Source organism: Cervus elaphus, chromosome 22 (assembly GCF_910594005.1).
Source record: "Cervus elaphus chromosome 22, mCerEla1.1, whole genome shotgun sequence".
Lineage (NCBI taxonomy): Eukaryota > Metazoa > Chordata > Mammalia > Artiodactyla > Cervidae > Cervus > Cervus elaphus.
Window position 1 is genome coordinate 38,834,708 of NC_057836.1, and position 19,753 is coordinate 38,854,460.

Genomic DNA, 19,753 nt, shown 5'->3' on the forward strand with positions numbered 1-19,753 from the left:
TGCCTGGTTTTGGGTGAAGAAGGAGAACAGTAGGAGGTAAGGTCAGACCTGAGGTACTAGACACCTTCGCACATGCTATCTTGGCCTTGCCTCACTGTTTCCTTGTCATTCTTTGGCTCTCAAATGCACCCCTTCAATGAGGACTTCCATGACCATCTTAACTAAAGCAACTGTGTACCCACTATTATTCCATACTGCTGCTGCAACTAATTTCCTTCAGACTATGTTGACATAGGACTTCCCTGGTAGCTCAGCTGGTAAAGAATCCACCTGCAATGCAGGAGACCCCGGTACGATTCCTGGGTCGGGAAGATCCCCTGCAGAAGGGATAGGCTACCCATTCCAGTATTCTTGGGCTTCCCTGGTGGCTCAGCTGGTAAAGAATCCACCTGTAATGCAGGATACCTGGGTTCAATCCCTGGGATGGGAAGATCCCTTGGAGGATGGCATGGCAACCCAATCCAGTATTCTTGCTTAGAGAATCCCCATCGACAGAGGAGCCTGGTGGGCTACAATCCATGGGGTCGCAAAGAGTCAGACATGACTGAGCGACTAAGCACAGCACACATGTTGACAATCAGTAATTATTTGATTATTATTTATTGTTAAATACTATTATTAGTTTTTTAAATTTATTGTGTCTTTTCAAAAGAAGGTGGCAATGATCACTTCTGAACTGTTCATCACTGTGTCTTCAAGATGTCTAATACATTAGAAAATGCTCAGTCATGAATTAATCTGACATGTACATTTAATATGGTGTTAACTAGTTACTGATGTCTTACCTTTATGGGGTAAATGAAAGAATGAAGACCAGATGAACCTTAATTTTGCTAATTATTTTCATTAATATATTAAACCATTGCAATGAAACCAATCTGGAGGCTGTGTACCATTCCATCTACATTCTCAGAAATAATTAAAAAGTAGCTAAAAAATAACTCTCTAGGTGAGAAAATATTCAGTAAGAAAAGACCACTGAGACAATATAGACAAAGTGGATCCATATTTGGGCTAGCTCTTCTCACCAGCTGGGAGAGTAGCAATAGGGTTCAATGTTCAACAGTTTAACAATGCTTATAAAATTGCATATTTCACTGAACTAAAACTATTGTAAGTATATGAAATTATATGAAATAAAACTGTGTAAACTAGCAAATTAATGGTAGTGGCCTCACTTTTATGTAGAATTGTATAAGCTAATTATAGAAATACAAGTTGTCACATTTTTAATGTTTTGACCCATGAATTTTTGATTAATCGGAACTTTTAAAGACGAATAATGTTGCCAGGTTGAAAAACAGTAGAGTGAGAAATAGGAAAGCAGCCCTGACATCCAGAAACTGGTCCAGCACTCACAACTGAACCAGGGTCTCCTGTTAGATACAAACAATCTCACAGGACGCCAACATCAGACTGTCTCTGAATCTGTGATGAGACAAAAACAAGGTCATCTGTAACCAACAAAACACCAAACACTGACCTCTCGGCTAAAACGAAGACTTGCTACTTCTTTACCAATTACAGTTTTACCCATCCTCTAGTCACACCTAATCATAAATTTGCCCCACTTTCTCACCCACTTCCTGCAAGCAATCTAGAGCAACTTTAACTTCCTTAGTGTGTGTGTGCTCAGTCATGTCCAACTCTTTGCCACCCCATGGATTGTAGCCCATCAGGCTCCTCTGTCCATGGAATTTCTCAGGCAAGAATACTGGAGTGAGTGAGTTGCCATTTCCTTCTCCAGGGGATCTTCCTGGCCTTCCCAATTGAACCTGCATCTCCTGCATTGGCAGGCAGATTCTTTACCACTGCACCACCTGGTAAGCCCTTCCACTTCCCTAGAACTTAGGATTTGGGCTTTGAATGGGTAATTTTGAAGAAAGTCCACTTCCCTAGACCATCTCCAAAATTACTCATTCAAAACCCAAATCCTATAATAGGTTCTTTCTACCATTCTGTTAACACTCCATGGTTTTCAAGGGTATGTGTTTTCCTTTTCCACAATGAGTAATAAATCCAACTTGTTCAATTCCAGGTGTGTTCCAAGGTTCTTAGGTTGCAAGGCATTCTGGAGAATTATACCAGATAATTCTGGATCTGATACCATAGACGATTCATATTAATCTTATGGAGAACTAATAGCTTGATATTTTGTGTCTCCACCACCTCTATATTCTAATTGCTCTAGAATCCTTGGCAGGAGCCAAACTCACTGATAAGAAAAAATTTAAGTAGTTTTGGAATTTCAGAGTACATTGCTAAGCTTATTGGTGTTATAAATCCTAGACTATCACGTGAGTGGTTAAGGTCTTTGTAAAAACATAGCATCAAACCTCTTCTCCTGTCCTTTGTGATGGGTGGATTGTAGTGGCATCCTGATTGGCAGAACTGGTTGGAAATTAGAGAATGGGATACAATATTGAGTTACAAAATCTTTGGAAAAGTTCCCTCTATGAGTCAGTCTCAGGACATTGTCTGACATTCAAACATAGTAGACATCATGTGGTCAATAAATCTCTAAAGATTATTCAAGTTAATTGGCTTTTTTTTTTTTTTTTTGTAATTTACCTTGGATCTAAAGAGAGCTGCCTTTATTGTGAGGATGAAATCTGAGTAAACAAATTTTCAAAGCTGCCTAAAAATGCAGTTTAGGCAACAGAAACTCTTCAAATATATGACTTCCTGAGAAAAACAAAATTAGTGTGCTCTCTGATGATAAAATGAGATAGGGATCACTGAAATCAAGAAAACCTGGAATTAAAGGTGAAGAACCATTGAGTGTGGTCTTATGCTCATCCCATTGTGTTCAATAATATTCAGGATTCTGATGAAAGATCTGATGGAAAGTCTCTGACAGCAAATGATATTGCTCCCAAGGCAAATATAGATCATGTTTGCCATATATATAATTATATAAATGCTCATATGAATGCTCCTCAACATAGGACATTTAAGAAGGTTCAGTTTACCAAGTAATCTTGATTGCTGATCTGGTCCATCATAAATATTGAAATAATCCCATTCACAGTTCCAAGATTCTTCCATTATAAAATCTTTAATCAATGCCTTCATTTTATTTCCAGACATAGAATAAAAAGTCCAGGTGCAGTTCAGCATATTAGGATAAATGTTAGGATAATTGGGAGATGTGATCTCAAAAGAATTAACTGCAATCAGATCCAATATTGGACACCCTTAAGGCAAAAAGAAAAAAAATATTGTATGCAGCAGTCAAAGAGCTGAGTTACTACTTTCTGGATCTGGTTTTAATGTCTACAACAGGTCATTAAAACCTTAAACTGCAGTGTACTTCTATTAAGTTATATTAATATAATATTAATTATAAATATAATTAACATTATAATAATTATATATAATTATATTTATACAATAAACATTTATACAAAACATTATGTTTATATAATAAATATTACAATTAATATTTTAATAATTAATAATTAATTATAACTATGTATATAATATAGTATATTATATACTGTTTCTTTACTTCCATAGCTCCTTATATATGGTAACACAGGGTATAAATGAGTTTTGTTTTGAGAAACTGACCCTTCCCAAAAGAAGACAAAGTTCTTTGACTTTAACTCACAAACTATGAACCACTAAGTCACCCATATATACATTGTGATGTAGCTTTGTTGCTTATCTTTAGCACACAGTCTTCTAAATCCCTGAGTAAATTACATACTCCTAAAATTCAGCCTATACTAAAAATTATAATCATTTATTTGGTAAGGAAATTTGGATCACTCTCAGATAGTTGAAATCAGGATATTAAGGCTCACAGGGGCCAAGAAGCTACTGCACCAAGAAGAAAACTGAGGAATTTAATGACATTTTGGATTTCCTCCAAATGCTCTAGGCATTATTCAGTACAAAATTAATGCCACCCCCAAATTGATTTACTTCATCAATAATCTTGTCATTTTAGTTAACTGTGCAATGGCCCAGCAAAAAGAGAAGGTGAGGGGTGTCCAAGGACAATCCAGAGGACATAAAGTATATGGAAGGAATGTTAATGAATAACACAGTTAAAATAGGGGGATCTCATAAATAAAACATGTATTTCTTACACAGTAATCAGATAAGGTGCTACCTTCTTACTCTCTACTCCCTGATCTGCCCTAGGTCTCCACTACCTCCAAAGTTTGACACTCAGAAAGTTAATAGAAGTTCATTATCTCATTATAAAGCAAACAGAATAAGGACACAACACTTAGAAGTCTTTGATAGCAACGAGAGTACACTTATTCCTAAACAGTGTTTAGCAGAAGGAAATTCCTTACTCTATCTCTATAATATCAAGTAACCAAAGGCAGATCAACAAAGCCAATTCCTTACCTCCTTTATCCTCTTTACCATTAACTTTAATGTTTCCTCTCATGGAACCTAGAATAAGAGAATTCTCAAGGTCAATATATCCTAATTCATATTTTATATTTTTTATTCTTTCATTTAAGTGATACACTTACATTGGAGAAAATTTCCAAAAGACAGATTTCAAAAAAGGAAATAAAGTCACCTGTAATCCCATCCTACAAGTAACCAATACTCATATTTTAATGTAAATCCTGCTTTTCCCTAAGCTATAGTATACATTTTTTAAAAACTGTATTTCACTTTACATCATTGTAACACCTCCCAATTGTGAATATTTTTCCATATGACTAAATATTACACACACATTTTAATGGGTTTTATATTTCTTACTCACATAGATATTAATAGTACAGTTTCCACTGATATATTTTGATCTGTAATCTCATGAGTATGAATGATGAGTCAGACCTTTTAAAAAATATTTATTTATTTTGGGCTATGCTGGGTCTTTGTTGCTGTGTGGGCTTTTGTCTAGCTGCAGTTCATGGGCTTTTCATTGTGGTGGCTTCTCTTGGTGCAAAGCATGGGCTCCAGGGCTCGGGTTTCAATAGTTGTGGCATGTGGGCTCAGTAGTTGTGGCTCCTGGGCTCTAGAGCACCGGCTCAATAGTTGTGGTGTATGGTCTTAGCTGGTCCACGCTATGTGGGATCTTCCCAGATCAGGGATCAAACTTGCATCTCCTGCCTCGACAGGCAAATTCTTTATCACTGAGCCACCAGGGAAAGCCGAATGAGTCAGATTTTTAACAAGCTTCACACACAGGGTGAACCTATAACATTTCTGCTGTGGTTGGAAAAATGTCTGCACTAAAGGTTGTTTATGTTTATCTGAAAACAGAAATTGAACACGTGTAAGAAGTCTGCTGAGTTGACTCCTACTCATTCTTTAGCTCTCAGCCAAAGGGATTTTCATAAGCAAGACAGATGTATTTCTTACTCATTTACTAGGTAAGGAGCTACTACTACCTTACTGTCTGCTCACTAATCTACCCCAGCTAGGATGTCATTTCCTTTATTCAAACTATTATTGAGCATCATCTATTTGTAGGCGTGGTTGTACGGTTTGGAGAGAACAGCAGGGGGGGCTTGCTTGGTGTGGCTGGGGAAAATGATCGGAGAGGTAGTCAAGGAGGTAGCCAAGAGCCAGCTCTATAGAATCTCATAGGTCACTGAAAGGCCGACTAAGAGTGAGCTGGGAAAACACTGAAAGGTTTTAAGCAGAGGGATAACATGATGTGAATTATTCATTTTAAAAGGATTATATTTTGGGGCCTCCCAGGTGGCTCAGCGGTAAAGGATCCGGCCGCCAATGCAGCAGACAGGTCCTTGGTCTGGGAAGATCCCACATGCTGAGGAACAACTAAGCCTGTGCGCCACAACTGCTAAGCTCTAGAGCCCCAGAGCTTCAACTATGTAGCCCAGATACCACAACTACTGAAGACCCCTCGCCTGGAGCCTGTGCTCTGCAACAAGAGAAGCCACCGCAATGAGAAGCCCACACACAACAGCCAGAGAGTAGCGCCTACTCGGTACAACCAGAGAAAAGTCCACAGCAGCAAAGACCGAGCACAGTCAAATAATTAAACAAAAATTTTTTAAATATTTAAAAAATGATCATTCTGGCTGTTAAGAGTAAAACAGACTACGCAAAGGCTTGTATCAGAATGTTATGGTGGAATTGTTGAGAGGTAGTTGGATTCTAGATTAATTTTGCTGCAGGTCCATAGATGAACTAAATCTGATGACAAATGTGAGAAGAAAAGTCAAGGATGAACAATATAACAGCTTGAACACTTATTTAGTAAACTGCAGTTGCCATCTACTGAGGTGGGGAAGACTGGTGGAGGAAGAATTTGGAAACAGGAAATCAAGAGTTGCATTTTGGTCATGTTAAATTTGAGATGCTTATTAGATACCCAAATGAAGAGGGAGGCAATTGGATATACAGTCCTGAAGTTCAAATTAGAAGTTGAGACTGGAGATATACTTTGAGTGTTATCTGTGTAAAAATGGTATTTAAAACTAGGGGTTGGGTGAGATCACTTAAGAGTGAGTACAGGTAGAGAAGAAAACAAAGTCAAGGACTGGATCCTGGCACACCTCAACTTTTAATGATAGGAAAAATGAGGAGCGACCAGCCAAAAGACTCTAAGGAGACCAGTGAAGAGGACAGTCAAGTAACAGTGGTTTCCTGGAGGCCATGACAAATGAAATTCTAGAAGGAAGAAGAGGTCATCCATGCCAAATGCAGCTGTTATGACCGAGAAGTAACTGTCAGATCTGAACTTGTGGGGGTCACTGGTACCTTTGGCAAGAACACCATCTGGGGAAGGGTAAGAAAGAAAGCCTTACAGGAATGGGTTCAAGAGAAAGTGAAAGGGTAAAAGAGGAGAGAGTGACTAGAAATGCATTTGAAGGTGTTTCGCTATAACAGAACAAAGATTTCCCAGAATTCCATGCCCATCCTTTACCAAACTAAATAAGACCCCTCTGTCAAATCTTAATATAGTTGTTTTTTCACTCTATATTTTTCTGAGATTATTTGATTAGTTGACTAAACAAAAATGCACAACATGAGAGCTATGAGTTTTGTTTCATTTAGGGTCTTACTGAGGACCATATCCATGAGACAACCGCTCAGTACCTCTGAACAAGCTGTTCCAAAGAGGTAGGGGGAGAAGTCACTCTAAATGTCATTTTGGCTAGGGAGTATGGACAGTCAAGCACATGTCTTGAAAGAAGATTACTGTTAATCACAAGAAACAGAGATCTCAAGCTAATGATTTTAGTGCTTTTACACGAAAATATGAAATCTGGGTTCATTAAAACTCTTCCTGAAATACACATCTAGCTATGTAAGGGGCCTGCCTGTTCAAAGCACAGAGCATCCTGTTACCACCTTAATTTCCTCTCTCTGAAGCACAGAGTGCACTGTCTACCAGCTACTGCAGTGGCTTAATCCTGGATGAACTGTGTGATAAGCAACAGTCTCTGTCCTCCTCTGTTTACAGATTACTGACTATCTCCCCACTAGACTGTCAACTCTTCTAGGGCAGGGACAGTCTTGCTCATCACTGAACCCTCAGTGCTTTAAACATGGCCTAGCATAGGTTTAAAACCATTTGCTGATAATCTGAATAATTAAAGACTTAAATGGGAAATTTGATTCTGTTTACGTTAGCCCCCTACGGTACACCTTTCACTTATATAATTTGAACTTGATGCAAATCTTCGTTTTCTCCATCCAACATTTCTCACATTACCAGACTAAGAAAGTAAAAATTTTTTGTAGAAAAAACTCTCCAATTATATTCCAATTAACATTTTTAATGAGTATTAATCGAGACATCTTAAGGACTAGAGCAACTCTAATGCTTAATTCAGAATTAAGCATAATTGCAAATGTTTTCTCCATAATACTCAATTTCCATAATTTGCAATAGTTCTCAATTTTCATAATGCTATCAGTGCCTTCACCCAAACTATAGGAATGCTGGGCAAAGCATATTTGTCAACAATCTGGTTACAAATAATATATATGAACTATCCACCAAACAAGTTTTAAAAAAGGAATCACTTACTCTTGATATTAGTACATTAAGGAAACCAATTTCAATATAGAAAAATTACTTGAAACTTTTAGGCTAGGGATAAAAAATTCCTACTGTATTGTTATAATATCCCACGTATACAGAAAACTAGACAGAATTATTAGGTACTATAATAAAAACTGAAAAATCTGATAAATCGTATGCTTTATGAAGGTTTATTTAATGCCTCCACAGATTACAGAAGTCACAACCTTAAATACTATCTTTTTCTTCTCTTCTAAAGCTTACAAATGAAATGAAGAACAAATTTCTTTATTTTATGACACATATTTTTCTAATAAAGCAAAATAAAGCAAAAACATAAAGATAAAAATATGAAAAAAGTAACAGAACTTACCAGACATATGAAAAGAATATCTCAAAGAAAATTCTTCCATGGCCAAACTTGCATTGTATGTGAAAATCAACATCATAAGAGGACCATGAGATTTTAATGAAGGTGAATCTCCTTCACATAGATTTCCTAGCCAAAAAAAACACAAAACAACCCCAACCCCGCAAAACAACATTCTTACTATTCATCAAGGCAAAAGCTATTGAGCAAAGTAAAAGGAAAAAATACTACTTTTAATACAAATTTATACTTCATCTACTACCAACAATTTAATAATGTGAAATTAAGCAAAACAAAACCCAATTAGAATAGAAATGTTCTAGATTTCTGAGTGTAAGCAGTTCTAAGAAAGTGGTTCCAAACCAACTAGGACATTGTACCCAGTTCTCATAATGTCTGAAAGACTTAAGTAGATCTTTTAAAGTTATATAATATAAAAGAACGTAACATGGTCTGGCTAGATCATCAGGGAACTAAAATATATTTTGTCACCAGATTGAAATAACCATATATAAAGAAGTATATTTGAGCTTTTGTTACATACAACTTTCATTTATCCACAGCACAACCAAACGAATAAGAGGTAAGGTACAGTAATTGGCATAAAAGTCAAAACCACTAGCTGGTCTAAATGAGATTTTTTAGGCAACAGTTTTTAGAGGTCTCCCGTGAGACAGAATCCTAGGGCTAATTAGTAATGGTTTCGCTCAACCTCCCATTGCCCCTGGATTTCTAAAAGCATCCTTCAGAAGATGATGGAGACTAATCTTTACCCATGGTTCTCTCTCTTGTAAGGCTGACTGGTAATAGCCAGACTGCTGTTATAAAGTTCTCTGTAACTGCTACCCTATGAATCTAGTTCAACTTCTAGAATATAATATTTTTCTTTCATCTTCTGATTTTTATAGTTTTCTTTATGATCCCAGAATGTTTAATCCTTCACTAGAGAAAGTCTGGACAATTTAAAAAATAATCACTTATAACCTTACAGTCTAGAAATATCCACTTGAACATATTGGTGTGTTTCTCCCTATGATAGGGACAGAATGGGATGATCAAATAGTGAACACAATAGTGAGTTCCCCATTAGGGAACTGTAGATAGAGAGGGAACTATACGGGGCTTTGGGAGACTGCAATAAGACTAAGGATCACTCAAGAAAGCAGTAGGAAAATTCTGAAACAATGTGGGCTTGCTTGACTCATAAAGCAAAACAAGTCACTTAACATCAAAGTCAGATTGGCTTACTTAATGATAAAATCAAGCTAACTTCAGTTCAGTTCAGTCACTCAGTCGTGTCTGACTCTCTGTGACTCCTGGACTGCAGCACGCCAGGCTTCCCTGCCCATCACCAACTCCTGGGCTTTCTCAAACTCACGGCCATTGAGTCAGTGATGCCATCCAACCATCTCATCCTCTCGTCCCCTTCTCCTCCCACCTTCAATCTTTCCCAGCATTAGGGTCTTTTCCAACGAGTCAGTTCACATCAGGTGGCCAAAGTATTGGAGTTTCAGCTTCAACATCAGTCCTTCCAATGAATATTCAGGACTGATTTCCTTTATGATTGACTGGTTTGATCTCCTTGCAATCCAAGGAACTCTCAAGAGTCTTCTCCAAAAGAACAGTTCAAAAGCATCAATTCTTTGGCTCTCAGCTTTATTTATGGTCCAAATCTCACATCCATACATGACTACTGGAAAGATCATAGCCTTGACTAGACAGACCTTTGTTGGCAAAGTAATGTCTCTGCTTTTTAATATGCTGTCTAAATTGGTCATGGCTAACTTACTTAGCAACAAAACCATGCAACAGAAACAGGGGACATGCCCACAAACAGCAAAATCAATGGCAGCATGAAACCTACATCCTGCTCAGTAAGGCCAGTGAGTTATTAACCCCTAAAACATGTTCTTTGGCCTAGACATGTTCTTTGCACAATGTCCTCAAAACAAAAGAACAATAGTAGAAAATGAGGCCTACAAAGTGCCCAGTGATATCATCAAATTAATGACCACCAAAACAGACTCTGTGCACACCAGAAAATAATCATTTATGGAAAGATGACTTTTCACAATGAAAGGCCCTCATTGTACTGAGATCTGAAAATATTTTTCCAAGTGCTCTGACAGTCGAAGTAAACTTCCCTGCCCTACCTGGGGCAGGAAGCTGATGATGGAAGTTCTACTTTCTTTCTACTCAAGAAACACAAAGAAGATCTCCCTCCCCTCACTCTTTCTCTGATTACAAAAACGTAACCCATTGAGTACTTGGGCAGTGCAATGCTTGTCTTCCCGCTTGTGAACCTTACAAATGTCCTATTCTAATAAACCACTTCCTATCCATCACTCTGCCTCTCACTGAACTAACTTCTGGGCTAAGATATAAAGGACTGTGGTGCCGGAGCTCTTCAGAGCCCTGGAAACAGCACCCAATGGTTTCAGCTGGTGACCAGAGCAGGACTGTGGTGAGATAAGAAGGTCTGAGGTTGGGTCCTAGAAGGGCCATGGGATGCCACAGGTCAGAAGTTCTGGGGAGGACACTCCACTGATGACAGCCCATTTCAGTCAGGCCAATCAACCCCAGAGCTTTAGGGCTCTGACTGGGTTCCGAGATACAAGCCAGGGGAACAATGATATGGATGTTTAAAGAACTGGAGGAATGATGACAATCAGTATGGGTTGCCATGGAAAGGTGGTATGGAAATACAGAAAGAATCTTATTGCTGGTGCAGGAGACAAGGGAAATGGTATGTGAAAAAGAAGGAATTTCACTGTCTGGGTTGCTTTGACCAGATTTGAGCCCTAGCTACATAGATACATAGCAAGGCAGTGGAATGGCTGTGCTTGTACACATCCAGGCACTATATGATGTTGCAGGATTTAGCAATCTTTACTCTTTTCTTTCACCCTGAGGTTTTCCTTCTATGCTCTCTATCAATTCCGTATCCTTTCTTTTAACTCCAAAAGACCCATATGATCACCGAGGTGTAACAATTCACTCTTCTCTCTCAATTTGGCAGAGAACCAGCTTACAAGACTCAAAGTACTCTTCTTTAATTACTAGGAGTGCCCAGTTGAGCACCTACCAGGCCCTGATGTCAGTCTTTTCCTCCCTCCAGGCCCTTGCAGGTGTTAATCCTTTTATTTCTGACTTGCAGCCAGACAAGTTCCAGATCATCATCAGCACCATTGGGGACATCTTCTGTACTACTCCTTTGTGGCAATTTCTTGGGCACTAACATCTGGTTGGGAGACTTCTTTGGAAGGGATACCATCTAAAATCATAACTGCAAATCTTGATCAAATTGCACAAGAACAAAACTTTTGGATGGCCCAGGAAGCAGAGACCTCTCCTCAGGTTTGGGTCTAAGATGGGTCAAACTGAATGAATCCCAGTTGACACCCATCTGGGACACATACTCTAAGAAAAAAATTGAACAAGATTTGAAAAAAAAAAACTTCTCAGGCTATGTAACCACGTTTGGCTGCAATATAAGTTAGAGAGCCAAGAAAAGTGGGCACTGAACAGGTCTCTAAATTATAATACAATATTGCAACTAGATTTATACTGTAGAAAGGAATCAAAATGGAGTGAAATACTACATGTTCAAGTTTTTATGACCTTGTATTTGGGAACTGTAATTGGAAGGAATCTAATATTATGTGTAACCCAGAAGGCTCATTTAAGGAAGCAATCAGAGGACAGTTTAGCTGACCCAGTGTACAGGGCCATGTGAAGACCAGAACCCCCACAGAAAGAAGCTGTTGCTCTTGCAACAGCCCCCTGGAGGAGCTATTGTGCTGACAGAAGCTCCCAGATCTGAGAGAGCTACTGCTCCAGCTGAGGCTAAAATCCCAGGGGAAAGTGTACGCAAAGGTGAGAAGAGGCCAGCACTATATTCCAGAACTCCTTCTCTGTACCTCAAGTTACCCGAGGAACACAATCTCAGCCCAGCTGGCACCCACAGTGGCATAAATTACCAGCCACCTGTCCCCACACTCAGTAACAGTAACAGGCTGTTACTGCTCTGTCATTTCAGAATAGTAACAGTCCATGTGCCCTTTTCAAAATGTCTGATCTAAGTCTGGCCGAGGATAAATTGGGAAGTTTTTCGGAGGACCCTGAAATTTTCACTAAGGAGTTTACCAGGTTAATGGGAACTTTTGATCTCCCCTGGGGAGATTTGCAGATTTTCACTATCCCACTGCTGCACCCCAGAGGAGAAACAGTATATAATACTAGCAGCCAGAGACAGTGCTGACCAAACGGCAACTAGGGCCCAACAGGGACATGCAGTTTTTCAAGTGGGGAATGACACTGTCCCTGAGGCTGATCCACAGTAGAATCACCAGATAAACTCTACTGACAGGGACAGACAGGACAATATGATTAACTGTTTGACAGAAAACATGAAGAAGCTTATGGTAAAGCCTGTTTATTATGAGAAAGTAAAAGAAGCCCAACAGAAACCAAATGAAAATCCTGGAGTTTTTCAAGAGAGATTAGAGGAAACTTTTAGAAAGTATACAAATGAGGATCCCCTTCCCCTGAGGGACAGACCCCTTTGTCCTTTTGGCTACACATTTCATAGCCCAGTCTGCCCCAGACATCAGGCACAAAATTCAAAAGGTAACTGCTGGTCCTCAAACCCCTATGAATGATTTACTCCAATTGGCTTATTCAGTTTTCAACAATGTGGATGCAGCCAAAAAGGCTGAATGCCTGCAGAGAGACAAACAAAAGGCTCAAATGATTACAAAGGCTTTGCCCATTCAGAGGCCAAAGGAGAGGCCAGGTTTTTTGGGCCAATCTGACCACGGTGGACCATAAGGCCCACGGGCACCCAAACAAAATCACTGTGCCCTGTGTGGACAGAAGAGATGCTGGAGCAAAGATTCTGATCAATGTACCCTTTGCCAACAGTCAGTGCTTGGGCAGAGGGGATACCTCAGATGCCAGCGGGAGATGGGGGCCATTAGGCTTCACAATTGGAAGATAGAGGGGCCTGAGGCCAGAAGAGGCTTTGCCTAGAGATACCATCTATATAATTAATGCTGAGCCTTAATGAAGTAGCAGGCAACTTGATAGAATTTCTTATAGACTCTGGTGCAACCTTCTCAGTCTTAACCTAAAGGATTGGAAATCTTAACAGTCATAAAGAATATGTAATGGGAATATCAGGAAAAAGACAAGGGTACACTTTCCTGGAACAATTTATGTGTAACATTAACAGCCAACTACTTTTACATTCCTTTTTGTTTGTGCCTGATTGTCCCTTTAATGGGAAGAGATTTATTAAACTAGTTAGGGCCACTCTGTTCCTAAAGGGACAAGGAAACCTTGCGTCACACTGTGCTTAGCCGCTCAGTCGTGTCTGGCTCTTTGCAACCTGTGGATTGTAGCCCGCCAGGCTACCCTGTCCACGGGAATTTTCAGGCACTGGAGTGGGTTGCCATTTCCTCCTCCAGGGGATCTTCCCGACCCAGGAATGGAAACTGCTTGTCCTGTGTATCCCTCACTGCAGGCAGATTCTTTACCTGCTGAGTCATCAGGGAAGCCCTTAAGGAAAACCTATTCATCACCAAATGACTTTAACAGAGAATGAAAACACAGACTGAATCTCTACAACTGAGATAGAAGTCCTAGTAAACCCTGAAGTTTGGAACATTGAGGTTACGGGCTTAGACAAAGACATTTGACCAGTAGTTATCAGGCTAAGACATAGATGAGAATATGCCTATAAAAAACAATATCCCCTAAAGCTAGAAGCCTAGAGAGGAATTTCTCCTACAGTGAAGAAGTATGATGCATATGGATTATTACTGGTACCCTGTCAGTCACCATGTAATACTCTGATATTACCTATTCTTAAACCTGTTGGAGACTATCGATTTGTACAAGACCTAAGGGCTACTAGGGCTTCCCTGGTGGCTCGGAGGTTAAAGCGTCTGCCCGCAATGCAGGAGACCTGGGTTTGATCCCTGGGTTGGGAAGATCCCTTGGAGAAGGAAATGGCAACCCACTCCAGTATTCTTGGCTGGAGAATCCCATGGATGGAGAAGACTTGTGGGCTACAGTCCACAGGGTCGCAAAGAGTTGGACACGACTGAGCAACTTCACTTTCACTTTCACTTAAGGGCTATTAATGAAGCTATTGGACCCATTTATCCTTTTGTGCCTAATCCTTAATACTATCCTAACTCAAATCCCAGGGGAAGCCAATTGGTTTACTGTGTTAGATTTAAGTGAAAGTGAAAGTGGCTCAGTCAAGTCTGACTCTTTGCAACCCCATGAACTATACAGTCCATGGAATTCTCCAGGCCAGAATACTGGAGTGAGTAGCCTTTCCCTTCTCCAGGGGATCTTCCCAACCCAGGAATCAAACTGGGGTCTCCTGCATTGCAGGCGGTACCAACTGAGCTATCAGGCAAGACCAAAGGATGTTTTTTTCTGCATGCCCTTGGCCCAGGAACCTCAATTCCTTCTTGTCCTTGAGTGGACAGGCCCAGAAACAAAAGAAACCTGACAATACCCCTGGACTAACTTCCTCAAGGATTCAGGGACAGCCTTGAAAATGACACCTAATGGTGTCTATTAGACCTCTACTTTAGTCATACAGGGCTTTTTTAAAAAAATTAAAATATACTATATATTTTTTTCATTCCAATCTTCTCTCTTAATATTACAATAGGATTTTCCTGTCTTCTAAAAAAGTTAGGTGAAAATATTTCATTTAGTGGTGGTATAACATTTTATCCTATGGATTTGCTATACTTTTCTCAACTAATTTCCTATTCCGATCCTTTTTTTTTTTTTGGCCATTATCATAAATAACACTAGCTGAATGAATATCTTGTACATAAATGTAAAGTGTATTTCTTAAAAGTATGGATAAAAATAGAAACACTGAATGAAAGGTTATAGATTTATCACTTTTGAAAAAGATTTCTCTATCTTGCTCCAGAAAGAAACTATGTATTACACCTAAACAATGACATGAAAATGTCTGTTACACTGCATTTTATTTACTAAGTATAATCATTCTTCAAATATTTTTGTCAGTTAAGTAAGTGCATTTTTTTTTCATTTATGTTTTAAAGAGGCTAGGTATTTTTTTCTCACATGTATTTGTCTATTAACTGCTCCTTCAGATCACTTGCCCATGTAGATATTACTGTGCCGCTGCTGCTTAGTCACTCAGGCATGTCCGACTCTTTGTGACTCCATAGAACCCACCAGGCTCCTCCTCCATGGGATCTCCCAGGCAAGAATACTGGAGTGAGTTGCCATTTCCTTCTCCAGGGGATCTTCCTGACCCCAGGGATCGAATCCACGTCTCCTGTTTGGCAGGTGGATTCTTTACCATGGAACCACCCTAGGAAAATAGTAATTCTGAACTGTATTTTAAAATCAGCTGGTTAAACTATTATTTATTGTACTATTTTTAAATTGTTTTGTATTAGGGATCCTCTTAATTCTAAAAGAATGCACCTGTGCTTTATAATTGTTGAGTCATGGTTAATTATTATAGGGTTGATGATTCAAGTCTGCTTCCTGTGACAAACCATTTCTAGGTTTAACTGATCATACATAGTATTCTCTGAAACAAACATTCTAACAAAGGTAGTTTGCTATGGACACGTAGTTTCAAGTCAACAATTTTAGAACTATTAAACTTTTCACTATTGTAAGAAAACTGCCCTTCTTAGTAAATGGATGGCCAGAGGATTAACTTCATCGTGACAGAAACAAAATAAAGAGAGATTTAATTTAGATTGTATAGTAACTGATATATAAATATTCATTAGCTTTCCTTATTGATCAAAAGAAGTTAAAGGTTAATCCAGTGCTTTTGCTTTTTCAAAATCACTTGGGTCAATAGTTCATAATTCTTCAGGAAAATGAAGAAAAGACACAAAAGCTTTGGGAACTCTGGTTTTAACCTAACATTTTTTCAATGCTAAATCAAACATATTTGGGCCGTTATAATTTTTTTTTTTTTAGATTTGGGCTTTTCTAATACTGATTTATACACATTCCCTATATTAATTACCTTAAACCTTTCTCAGAGTTGTTGAAAATTCTCAGTTTGTTACTTGTTTTTAAATTTTGTTTCTGTTGAAGAAAGTTTTTAGTTATATAGGAATTTATTGATAATTTCCTGTTGTCTTCAACTGTTTTTATATGAGAATCCTTCTCCATCCATAACTAAGATAATTGCTTATTTTTTAAACTTTTAATGCCTTAAGAAAAATGCTTAGCTCTTTACTCAACTGTTCTATGAGGTGATGGAGAATATAATATATGTTTTCCTCCCTGATCTGCAATGCCAAATTTATCACATTTAAATGCCTTCCAGTTTCTTGGGCCCGCTCTGGTCTACACATGTGTGTCTCTTTTTGTACCAGTACTACTCTGTTTTAATTATGGCTACCTCAAAATACATTTTTATATTGATAATTCACCTCATCATCTGGTCATTTTTTCCCCCAAAACATTTTCAGCTAGTTCTATTTAAGGATAAACTTTAGAGTTACTATCAATTTCTTCCTTGCTCTCCAAAGACAATTACCATTGGGATTTTGCTATATTTCTAAATTAATTTGGGGTGGATTAATGTTAATTTTGTCTTCCAGTTTTAGAACGTGGTACTTTTCTCTATTCAGATGTGTGTGTGTGTGTGTGTGTGTGCACGCGCACATGTGCACGCATGTGTAAATTTCATATTTGTGCAATAAAACTCACATTTCAAGGTTATTCCTAACTACATGGTTTTTGTGACTAATTATAACCGAAGTGGTTTTTACATTATAACTTTTACCTAATTTTTACTGGGATGGTTTTAAGGATATGATTATTTTGTCATTGGTTTATATTTATTTTTCCTAATTTGACCTAGTTTTTAGATAATACATTTTCAATATTAAACTATTTGTGCATTCTGGGGATATAGCATTGTTGGTTATGTTTAAAATATTAATTCAATAACCTAATTGACCTCAAAAATTGAGTTAATCCCTAGAGGCTGTCTTAGTTGCAAAAATTGAAAGAGAGTCAAAAAACTTTTTGTGGAAGAAGATAGGAAATAACACATATATTTTATGAACAAATTCTAAGTGAAGAACAAATTATAAGAACAACAGAGATACAGTTCATTATTATTATAAATTATCACTGACGTAGCTAATGCAATCTTTTCCCTTTTTCTGTATTTCTTTGTTCTTTCAAATCTTGTGTTTTTCAACTCTCTGTTGATGGAGGGACAACAGGGAAATAATAGCCTAATCTTTTCTTCTAAGCAGCACAATTTTAAAAATACAAATTTAGAGGTGCAATTCTAATTCAAACACAGCAGCTGCTTGGTTTCTTTTATATTGATTAACACGCACTCTGTCCTTTAATTATCAAAGTAACCTCATGAAGCAGTACAAGTTACAGGTATTCTGTAGGCAAGAAAGCAAGAAGCGTAGATAGTTTCCAAGGATACTAGCCTAGACGCTGCACTCTCCCCACAGAAAGCCATGCCCTTCTGATGTTATGTAAAAGCTCCATGTTTACTAATATTCCCTTAAGTAGAAACACAAAGATTGTCAGTGCACCTATTTCTGGGATGTTAATATAAGCCTACAGAATAAAAGAACAGTGGTTTAGCAACTGGCTGTTTTATCAACTCTGGCAGGACTCAACCAGCGTGGAGAGGGACACTGACATCTGGGTCCTTCCTAGAGAGACAAAGGCCAGCAAAATGCCATACTTCCTCCTTGGGAGTCACCTTGTTACATGAGGCATCTACATCTCTGACTTAAGCACATTGGGAATTTGTAATACCCATGTACATGTGTGTGCTAGTGATGCTGTCTTCTTGCTTAAATCACATGAAAAGTTACAGGTAGTTATCTTCACGTTACCAGTGAGGCCAGTGACTAATTGAGAAAGCTTCAGGAGCATTCCCAAAGTCACTGCATTACCAACTGGTAGAAGTGCAATCTATTGGACCCAGGATCATCAGATTCCAGAACCCTAGGCTGCTATATCCTATCTAATTGTGCAACTTCAGTCAGCCAGCCCAAACTTTGTTTCCATTTCCCTTTTCTCTAGTCATCTCTCTCTCAGTCAGGTGTGGCCATGTGAAAAATCTGGCCAAAGTGACTTAAATCTGCTACAGGATTCCTGGAGACGTATTTGCTTTCTCCATGGTGATAACCCTTCCCTGGGACCTTTCTTCTTTTCTCTCCATTGCAATGGCCACAACTGAAAAAGCCATTATGGAACCACTAGGAAAAGGCCAAGAGAACTGCAATAATTCCAGTCTTCACAGAATTGAACTATTGAGTTGGTGGTGCATCTGCATGCCTCGGCATTTCTCTTTCTTTCACAATAATAAATTTAAGTCACTGTAATCAGGTTTCTGACTACTATCTAATTAATAAGGCCATTTAATGCCTTCCCTGTGAATATTATTTTGCCTGATAATATTGTACTCTCATTTTCTTGTGCTGCATTTGTCTGAGACTGTTTACTCATCCTTTATTTTTAGTATTTCTGGCCAAGTTTCATCTAGGTATGACCCAAGTAAACAGCACATAGTTTTATTTTTTAATTAATCAGAGTATTAGGTTAATTTCAATTACAAATACAAAAAATAGTAACAGCAACAGGCTATTTCAATATCACATTTAAGAAGAGACTAATTTATGTCATCTGTAATTCACACACTGAATATAAAATGATCTAAGAATATTTTACAAAAGAAAATCAATAGCATAGTTCTTCATGGGAAAATGGTTACCTATTAATTTTTTTCCTGATCCAAATCCTTCATAAACCCACAGGTGACCCTGACAGGCCAAGGGCATTGGTTGCTTCTGGAAGTTGAAAATATCAAGGCGAATGATATGATTCACAGGGGCTAGTAATCTCCAGTGGCAGCTACAGCACAATGAAAGAAAGTTAGAAACGATTTCTCAGCAGCATATGTTGTTATTTACTTTGTTCAGAATTTAATGCATCATTCAATGAGTCACTGTTATTGACGGTACCTGCTTATTTTGTGCTTAGGTGAAAGAAAATTTTAAATTATAACAGTAAAAATATTCTCTAATACTTTTGAGTTTGTCAAAAGTTTTAACCAAGTTCACCCATTATGTGAATGGCTGGTCAAGCACATGTATTATTCTAAATTCTGATTGGCAATCTATAAGAGTTAACAAAGTATTCCTGTGTCAATTTGCCCTAGACTTCCCCAAATCATGCACAGTTAGTTAGGATTGATACTATATAAATCTCCACTTTTTGTTTCTCACTTTAAGTTTATTCTAATGTTTAATTTAGGGAAAGTTCTCTTTTTACCGTGGGATTATATGAACCACTTATTGAGTACTACTATGTGCCAGAAGGTTTTACAT

General features: G+C 38.2%; 1 protein-coding gene across 1 annotated transcript in view; it reads right to left on the minus strand.

Moving 5' to 3' along the window:
• The window catches only part of LOC122680786 (ovochymase-1-like), a 94,907-nt gene that overhangs the window by 15,278 nt on the left and 59,876 nt on the right, over nucleotides 1-19,753 (minus strand). The window contains exons 18-21 of the mRNA XM_043882472.1: nucleotides 19,138-19,277; nucleotides 8,352-8,477; nucleotides 4,366-4,413; nucleotides 2,973-3,197 (exon numbers count right to left, since the gene is read on the minus strand). Of these exons, the coding sequence (XP_043738407.1) occupies nucleotides 2,973-3,197; nucleotides 4,366-4,413; nucleotides 8,352-8,477; nucleotides 19,138-19,277 (539 nt within the window). The remainder of the gene's footprint in view (nucleotides 1-2,972; nucleotides 3,198-4,365; nucleotides 4,414-8,351; nucleotides 8,478-19,137; nucleotides 19,278-19,753) is intronic.